At 42.0% G+C, this 10,000-nt stretch overlaps 1 protein-coding gene across 1 annotated transcript; it reads right to left on the bottom strand.

The window, feature by feature from the left end:
* Positions 1-905: 905 nt before the first annotated feature.
* Positions 906-6,173, bottom strand: LOC118291639 (DEP domain-containing mTOR-interacting protein-like). Its single transcript, XM_035619970.2, has 5 exons — positions 5,875-6,173; positions 4,559-4,741; positions 3,915-3,985; positions 2,101-2,205; positions 906-1,673 (listed from the first exon to the last, which is right to left on the bottom strand). Exons 1-5 carry the CDS (start codon positions 5,891-5,893, stop codon positions 1,542-1,544), a joined length of 510 nt encoding a protein of 169 aa, XP_035475863.1. The 5' UTR covers positions 5,894-6,173; the 3' UTR covers positions 906-1,541.
* Positions 6,174-10,000: the final 3,827 nt, after the last annotated feature.

Genomic DNA, 10,000 nt, shown 5'->3' with positions numbered 1-10,000 from the left:
GATGTTGATGATGATGATGGTGAGGTGGTGATGATGATGATGATGATGATGATGATGATGGTGATGGTAATGATCGATCTATCGAATCAGGCTGCACAAGAACCACATGTCGTCATGAGCGCGCACGCACACAAAATATATGTGGACGTGTTTATCTGTTCTTTTTTTTTTAAATATGTGAGGACGTGAGGAGCTGAAAATTTTAAAAACGCTCAACACAGGATTAAAAATAATGAATTCATATATTTTTTCTTACGACAATATTTAACCTATAGTGGGAGGAGCTTAACGTTTTCTGGACTTCCTGTTTGTTTATTTGTTTCAAAAGATGTCTCTCACTTTTGTGATAAGTTAAAATCTAGTATAGAGAATATTTTGTTTCATTTGTTTTACTTATTACTTTTTTTTATTTTTTTTTGAGTTTTCAACACCTTTTTCAATCATATCTTAATCATAATCATAGATTCGACATGTAAGAAACTGACTCAAATGGATTCTTAATACAAAATAATTATAAACGTTATTTTGTGAACAGATTATATTCCATATAGAGCATGAACACGAACTGTACAGTGCAAAAAGTACAAAAGAATAAGAAAAGAAAAAAGATGACAGAGTGAGAGATGTGAAAACAGAGCACTTGATCTTCCTCACTCTTGTTCTTCACGCTCCTCACTTCCTTTCTGGGAATGAGAAACGTCTCGGGAAGTGGATGGAAAAGTAAACAGACAGAGGGGAGGGGCGTGTGTGTGTGTGTGTGTGTGTGTGTGTGTGTGTGGATGATGTGACACACGAGGTTAAAAGTCCAAACCAGCAGCTGCTGGAGTGATGTCGACAACATACTCAGTTTCTAAGACAACGACAATAAAACACGTATAGTTTTATTAATAATAGGAACTTTGTTTTACAATAAATAATTTACAAGTCAACTCTTATCTCAGAAACAAGAAAGAAAAACATTTTCACATAAGTAGAAATGAGCTTTGAAATCGTTATATATAATAAATAAAAGATGTTGCTTGGTTCATTCTGATGATTCTGTAGAAGCTGAAACGTTGTTAATAAAAAATCAAAAAATCCAAGAAAGACTTTATCTGATATCTCATATGACAGAGCTGTCTTTAAAGAAGTAAAATTAATTATTGATAATGATTCAAACGTGTCACTTCCTGCTCTTGTTTGTGCAGAAAAGTTAACAAACTATGAAAAGACAGTAGAAGAAGAATAAAAGAAGATGGCCGCTGCCGCTGGAGCTGTTGTTGTGTTTTCTTCCTCGTCCTGAAGAACGTGAGGAGGACGACGTGGCAGTCGCGAACAATCGCGTTTCTCTTCCTGCGTTGCTTCGCGTTCAGTGTGGTAGCAGCCATTACCATGACAACCTCCTCCATAAGGAGATTCGGCCAATCGGATCACAGTCCGTCCTCAAAGCGTCTCGGCTGCCTGAACTCTGGTGTGGTCAAATAATAATCTGATCACACGAACCGTTAGAGAGGCCACACACGTATATGACATCGTACAGTATATTGTTTTTTATATTTCCCTCAGTGGTCCGAGGTATCCTCCATCACCTCCATCACCACGGTTCTGGGTCCGGTCAGGATCAGGTGGCTGACAGTCCGGTAGTCCAGGTCCAGGACGCTGCAGCCGTTGACCGACACCACGAACTGACAAACCTTGAGTTGACGGAGAGAAGTCGATCGATGGGATTGAACATTTAACAATGAAATATTAGTAGAATATTAGTTTATTTTTGGGACGTTAAAAAAACCTTCCACGGGCAGTTTTTACTACATCAAACTTCAGAAGCACATGATTATTAAAATGATAAATCACGTCACGCTACATACACACCTGTGTTGTTTTACGTACAATAAGAGGAAATATATAGACTAAAACATATACATCGCTGTAACATGCAGTTCTACTAACGACCACTAGATGTCAGCGACTGAACCTCAACTTCTGTTTCCAAACAGATTTTTTTCTTCTACAGAATTTGACATTTCGGCAGCAACGTTCACCCTGTACTCCTGAATACACGAAGAGACTGTAAGTATGACTGAGTTTCTCTAGTGACTTCATTTCCCATGATGCCTTTACCTTCATCCCCGCAGCAGCCGCCGGGCCGCACGGCTCCACCGCCTGGATGTGACACGGCCGGTTTCCCCTCACCACGAACCCCCAGCCCACTGCGTCGCCCACGATCTGCCCAGAGGAGAGGAAACCTTTACATTCACAGTCGCTTTCGAAAGATGTGTAAGATGATACAAGAGTTTTGAAACGTAAAAAAATCCTCTCAATCGTGTGAATCTGTCGTTTCACCACAGCTCCAGTTATTTAGTCCAACCGACTGTGTGGTTCAAAAACAGAGATGTGTCGTTTCTTCTTCTTTCCTGAGAGAAATTTGCAGATGATCCCTCGTCTCTCTATCTCTGCAACAACGTTTTTATGAATAATCTTGGTATGTATTACATAAAGGTAACACCTGTCAGATTAGAGGACCCCGACCCCCCCATCCCTTGTTTCTTTATCTTTTCTTTACATTGCTATAAACGCATTCTTAGAATATTACACCTATTTTATTTATTGATCACTACTATTATTATTATTATTATTAATATTGTATTATTATTATTTTAAATTTTAGTATTAACATTAACATAATCTTCTTCCTTTTCTCTCTCTTCTTTCACTCTCTTCCCATTTCCAATAATTCTTTGATGAAATTGAATTCTTTAGTATTACTGATTGTATTTTATTACACTTTCCCTTGTCATTGTTTAATGTTGTTATTAAAAATACATATCTGCATTAACCGCTGGGAAAAAATAAAACTGAAACAAAAGATTTCAGCAGAAGCTTAATCATCAGTACAGATGTTACTGGATCAGAGTGAATTAAGATGGAACACAAGATAAATATAATTATTTCATGTGTGAATATTGTTTATGTAATAAAGCAGCTGCAGCTCGTCAGTACAACATCTGAACATTGTCAAATCTCATGATTCAGGTTTTAGTTTCAGTGAGGACACGATCAGGATCAATCTCCACATTCGGCCTCACCTAAGTTCATTCATATGTCTCTATAAGTATTTATAATTCATTTAAATCACAGAAACAGGCTTTATCTCTCTGATAAACACTCTTTGTGGCGCTGCCCATTGGTCCATTCAAATGATTGACGCCTCTGTCACACGTGCCAGAGCCAATAGAATCGACGGACAGCCCCCAGTTCCGTGTCAGCAACACCATTGGCCGACTGTGAGGAAGCAGGTGGAGAAAAAGGGGCCGGACTTATTTCAAATTACAAACTTTTCCCCCCGGAACTAAACAATGTACAGAAACTGTTGGGAATCATTTGGAAGTGACACGCGGTGTCGGATCAGAAACATCGGAGGTAAGACGAGATTTACGTTTGTAACTGAGATAAGAGGCGGAGTCTCGTCTTTGTGAGCTCCTGTTGTGTACGTGAAACATGACGATCGTCTTTCTGAGCTCCTGTTGTGTACGTGAAATATGACGATCGTCTTTCTGAGCTCCTGTTGTGGACGTGAAACATGACGATCGTCTTTCTGAGCTCCTGTTGTGTACGTGAAACATGACGATCGTCTTTCTGAGCTCCTGTTGTGGACGTGAAACATGACGATCGTCTTTCTGAGCTCCTGTTGTGTACGTGAAACATGACGATCGTCTTTCTGAGCTCCTGTTGTGGACGTGAAACATGACGATCGTCTTTCTGAGCTCCTGTTGTGGACGTGAAACATGACGATCGTCTTTCTGAGCTCCTGTGTTTTGGTACAGTTGATAGCTACATGTTGATTTCGTAGTGTTGGTTCAGGTAGATTAATGTTTTTCCGTACAGTACGTGTTTAGCGTGTTGTTGTCCGGTGTGTTGTGGGAGCGCTGACTCACCGTGAAGGTTTTCTTCACGTAGGGTCCTCCTGGTGTCTGCAGCTCCTCCCTGCTCACCGGCCTCTTCAGAACTGAACAGGAGAAAACATACGATCCAAAGTTCAAATCCCTTTTGAACTATTTCATTTGGAAGATAGAACAAGCTACGAAATGTAACCGCACCGTGTCATCAACTATAAAACATTACAACAGAGACATTAGTCCTGATTCTACTTTTACTTTTAGAACATTATTCCGATTCTTAAAAATATGATTTGATATATATATATATATATATATATGTTATATCTCTTGATTCTTCCACTTTTGAGTAATATCTTCATGGTTGAATGCACTTATTGTAGGTCTGCTAAATTAATTTAATAAAATATATATTTCTTTGAAAGAAATTTCACAATTATGGGGAAAAACATTTTAATGCTGGGGAGATGTCGGTCTATTGATAAAAGATAAATACAGTGGAAACAGAATATGAAATGTCCCTCAGGCATCAACACACCGTGACGTCGTCACCCACTGAGTTTGACATTTTGTTCAGCGCCATCTTGGTTTTTTGAAACCAGAAGTAGTGACCATATTTGGACGAGAGGGGGTGTGGCCTGACTGAGAGCTCGAGGTGTTTCTTCACCTTTTGTCTGATTTACCTGATTTGGGGTTGGACAGAAGAGGTGAGGAAGAGGAGGAGGAGGAAGAGGAGGAGGAGGTGTCACCGACTTGTCTCCTGCTGTACCTGCTTCCATCACTGCTGCTCCTCAGCCTCCCTCCTCCTCTTCCTCCTCCTCCTCCTCTTCCTCCTCCTGCGACCTTCACCTCCTTCGAGGGAGCGACTGATGGAGAGAGAGAGAGAAGAGATCATGACCCAGTTCTGACTTCCTCAGTTCCACCTCTGTTCAAACACGTCTTCAAGATAAGAAAAGACAAACAGGGTCACGGCGCAGGCCCCGCCCCCGTGTGACATCACACCAGAGATGCTCGACTCTGTGATTGGTCCAGACGCCTCTTTCTGAACCTGTCTAATCTGCAGATTTATGGATTTCTCCGTGATTTTGGGAAGAAAATCAGTATAAAGTTTTGTCATGTTGCATATTTTGGCTTCATTTGTACTAATCACCTTCACATTTCTTTTTTATTTTGTAGATTTTGTGTGCAGTCAATCTTTTGATCTCATATTTTCACATGTCACTGGTTTATGAATATTGAGCGCCGTTCGTGTTATTTAAAATCTTCTCTCCACACGTGACTCAACCGTCTATTACACCTATACACAGAAGTTCAGGTCTAATAATTTACTCACCTCTTCCTCATGTAACCACGGTTACAACCGAACATGAGTGTAAGTCATGTGACGGATGAAGTTACAGTAACTCCACTGTAAACAGCTCTGAATATGAAAATCATCATCGTCTAAAGACACAAATGAAAAAAATGTCTACACTATTAACCTCTATGCTATATATAGTATATATAAATATACTAGTATAACTTATAATAACATTTATGTAATAACTTTACTGTACTACCGTCAGCTATTGAAAACGTAATTCTAAAAACATGATTTTAACCAGCTTGAAGATAAAACTCAAGGGTTCGTCAATATAATAAAAACATTACTAAAACCAATGACAACGCTCATAATTAACTTGTTTCTCACAAAGCGATGAAGCTCGCGCACGAAATGGAACTGAACGTCTTCATTTTTTAAAAGAGCAGCTGATGAACAACTGTAAAAAGATTCATATTCAAAATCAGTTTTGTTGCCACACAAACAACGATTCTTCTCAAAGACTCAGAGAAGCAGCAGATGGAACAAAATGAAGACGTAAAAACAACAATTTCAGAAAAAAATCCACAAACATTAAGACAAAGGAACCAGAGGCTCTGACCTCTGACCTCTGACCTCTGACCTCTGTACTTCCACTATCTGAATAAAATCAGATTTGTGTGTAAACGCTGAACTCACCTGCTGTCCGAGGTCCCATCTCCTCCTCCGCCGGCAATTTAATCCAAAACGCTCCGAGAGGAAAAGTTCCCGAGGATGAACGCAGGAAGAAGAAGAAGAAGAAGAAGAAGAAGAAGAAGAAAGAAAAGAAGAAATAGAAGAAGACGAAAGTGTTTTTAACTAAACGATCGTCTGCTGCTCGGACCTGATGACATCAGCTGCTGAACGTGTGTGTCTGCAGCCGGCGAGGAAAGAAAGTGTGTGTGTGTGTGCGTGCATGTGTGTGTGTGTGTGTGTGTTAAATATTAAACCGCTGAACAAACAAGCTGACCCTCGGCAGGAAAGGAAGAGGAGGAAGAGGAGGAGGAAGAAGAGGAGGAAGAGGAGGAAGAGGAGGAAGAGGAGGAAGAGGAAGAGGAGGAGGAGGAGGAAGAAGAAGAGGAGGAGGAGGAAGAAGAGGAGGAGGAAGAGGAGGAGGAAGAGGAGGAGGAGGAGGAGGAGGAAGAGGAGGAGGAGGAAGAAGAGGAGGAGGAAGAGGAGGAGGAAGAGGAGGAGGAGGAGGAAGAGGAGGAGGAGGAAGAGGAGGAGGAGGAAGAGGAGGTGTTTTGGTGGAACTGTCCTTATTGTATCTGAAACTTTCTCCAAACAAAATGAAAAGATGATTCAAATCCCTCGTGTACATTGAGAATCTGAAGACTTGAAACAAGCATGTTTTAGGTCGGTGTGAATATTAACAAACTGTAATAATAAAAGTGCAGGATTACTGTACGTGAGGAGGTATCTGCTGGGTTTTATTTCACATGATTTCATCATCGTCATCATCGTCATCAGCGGCGAGCGACCGTTGAGCAACACGTCGTGTTTGAGGAACGTGAGGTTTTGTTCCTATGGAAACCTGGAGAATACCAAACACATATCTGGTGTTTGAGCTTCTGCTCCGTCAGCTGCTGTTTGTGATTCGAGCTGATAAGACGTTGTGGATTTCTACATAAAATAATGACTTAGATGTGCCAAAAAACCCAAACATGTGCAGTATTTGAAGAGTTTTGCAGAAAAGGAAACGTGAATTGCTCGTCATGCCGCCGTTTGTCCTGCAGGTGGAGAGGAGAGGGCCCTCGCCCTCGATTGATGTGGATCAAATCATTCCCACCTTTATGTCTGATAAATAATATTCATAAGAGACGACAACAACAACAACAACACTCCTCGCCACCTACAGTATGATGGCCCCTGGGGCCCCTCGCCACCTACAGTATGAGGGCCCCTGGGGCCCCTCAACACCTACAGTATGATGGCCCCTGGGGCCCCTCGCCACCTACAGTATGAGGGCCCCTGGGGCCCCTCAACACCTACAGTATGAGGGCCCCTGGGGCCCCTCGGTGCTTAAAGCAGGAGATGAGTTTGCACATGGAACGACAAAGACACATTAAAACTTCTCTGCAAACATGTCTGCAGGTCTATGACGGTGAGATATCGTGGTATTTGTGGTATTTTCTATATATTTATATTTCTCTACTTTCCTTGTTACTGTAAATTGATCTGAGTGTAGTTTTTTCCTTCACGTCTTGATCCAGTTTGCTGTAACAGCGACGCTGCTGCCCCCTGCTGGAGAAAAGCTCCTGACAGTCTTTGTTGAAAGTTTTCTTTTTTAATCTCAGCCTGACTTCTTCTTCTTCTTCTCCTTCTTCTTCTTCTCCTTCTTCTTCTTCTCCTTCTTCTTCTTCTTCTTCTCCTTCTTCTTCTCCTGTGATATTAAACACATGTGATACACTGATCAATATAATAATACACACAATGATCAAAAGTGTGATGGACTAAATGTGTTTTTGTTCCTGATTTATTTTCTCGGAAGGTTTGATTGTAGATGTGAATTTATTGAGATTCGTCTGGTTCTTGTTTGACGTGACAGAGATTCAGATCCTGCAGGACACCGGAGGTCTCACGATAACCACGGAGATTACTGTTAAAGCAAAAGGGCGGTAAGACGAGAAAAGTTTTTTGTTTGTTGTTTTCTTGCTCATATATTTTATTGTATTGAACCTTTAATAAATAGGAGCGGGATCAGCATTAAGTCTGAGGAATGAAAGCATGAATGGACCAGATACTCTACTGCAGGTGACCAACAGGGGGCGCCATTGTTGAAGCAGTGAAAACAGCTGATTGTAGTCGGCACTTCCGCTTCCTGTCTGGATTCTGAGGAGAAGAGACTGAAACACAGAAAAATGTTTTGTGAAGGGAAAACGAGAGAAACCTGAAGAAAACCTGCAACTTGTACAAAGATCATCTCTAGAAGAAGAAGGGTTCACTATTATTACAAACCAAGTGCGGTTCAGATCAAATCTTTTTATTCTTTGTGTGATAAATATAATATTATCTCTCTCTCTCTCTCTCTCTCTCTCTATATATATATATATATATATATATATATATATATATATATATATATAAATATATATATATATATATATACATACATATGTCAAGAAACTTGACACATCAAAATCATCCCGTCTTTCATGAAAAGTAAAATTTCTGACGTTTGAGCAACAATCAGGTTTATAACCTGAAACTACAGAATCAAAGATTGAAAAAGGCACTTTGTGATGACAAACAATGGTTTGTGTGTGTGTGTGTGTTATTAGACATTTATGTTAATTGAACAGTGAACATTGGAACAAGGATGTGTGTGTGACTGTGTGTGTGACAGTGTGTGTGTGTGGGTGTGTGTGACAGTGTGTGTGTGTGTGGGTGTGTGTGACAGTGTGTGTGACAGTGTGTGTGTGTGTGGGTGTGTGTGACAGTGTGTGTGACAGCGTGTGTGCGTGTGACTGTGTGTGTGACAGTGTGTGTGTGTGTGGGTGTGTGTGACAGTGTGTGTGCGTGTGACTGTGTGTGTGACAGTGTGTGTGTGTGTGGGTGTGTGTGACAGTGTGTGTGCGTGTGACTGTGTGTGTGACAGTGTGTGTGTGTGTGTGTGGGTGTGTGTTTGAGCATAGTGGGGCAAATATTAACTTTGTCCAAAGTACATTACCGTCGTTCCTGAATTACGACGCACAAATATCAGCAGAGTTAATGTATTTGAGTGTTTATCCTACTCTGAACTTCAAACTGTCTGCGGGACAGTTTCCCCTCCTGTCGAATCACGACTCACATTAAACACATTAAAGGCACATTTCACTTCTGCGTCGGGTTGTTGAACGACAACAGTCCACTGGTGGGAAACGTCTGTACGTTGTGGGAAAAGAAGCGACTGGTTCAGAAATGTGAGTGGATGATGGGAGACAATCCCAGAGGACAACCCTGGACGAGTGTCCGTCCATCTGAGAGTTGACGTACGGACACAATTCACACCTACGGCAACGTGGAGTCGTCAACTCACTGAACCTGATTGTCTCTGGACTGTGGGAGGAAGTCGGTGCCCAGGAACAAGATGTGTCTTCTGGTTTGACCGATCTGGGCCTTGAACGGTCGTGATGGCTGAACACTTAGTTCCTGATGTCCCTGTTTCCACTCATGCTCCTCCTCAAGGATCTCAAGACGTTCCCAGACCGGCTCGGATGTAGAATCCGTCCGGGGGGTTGCCGGGTCTACCCCGAGGTCTCCTCCCATTCGGACATACCCCCAAACACCCTACGATGGAAGGCGCCCAGCCGAACCCTGACTGACTCCTTCCATCGCGAAGAGGCAGCGGCTCGACAATGAGCTCCCTGCCGATGTCCCAACTCCTCACCGGATCTCCTCGACTGAATCCAGACACCCAACAGAGAAAACTACTTTCGACTGCTTGTGTCCGTGATCCCGTGTCTTCGGTCTAAACCCTTGATCCTTGGACCTTCCACCAACGTGGATCGGATGAGGTCTCGAGGGCGACTTGTTTTTGCACGTGAGTTTCTATGCTGATGACTTTTGATCAAAGAATCTTTTGTTCTGCCGAGTGTCATTTAAATCCAACGCTCGGTAGCTACTTATCCTACGATATCTCTAAGATCTGAATCCCTGCAGGTCTGAAGTAAACAACATCTTCCTCTTTGTTAACCTCCTCCTTTGTTTTGCCTCTTTCACAGAAGTGTCGCGACCCCCGGGGGGCGAACAGGTTCCAGTCACTTGAGCTCTTTCTGGCGTGTCCTCCTCAAGTGGACTCAGATTC

The sequence above is a fragment of the Scophthalmus maximus genome, chromosome 22, assembly GCF_022379125.1.
Source record: "Scophthalmus maximus strain ysfricsl-2021 chromosome 22, ASM2237912v1, whole genome shotgun sequence".
Classification (NCBI taxonomy): domain Eukaryota; kingdom Metazoa; phylum Chordata; class Actinopteri; order Pleuronectiformes; family Scophthalmidae; genus Scophthalmus; species Scophthalmus maximus.
Note: the sequence above shows the minus strand (reverse complement) of the source record. Positions and strands in the feature narration are given on the sequence as shown.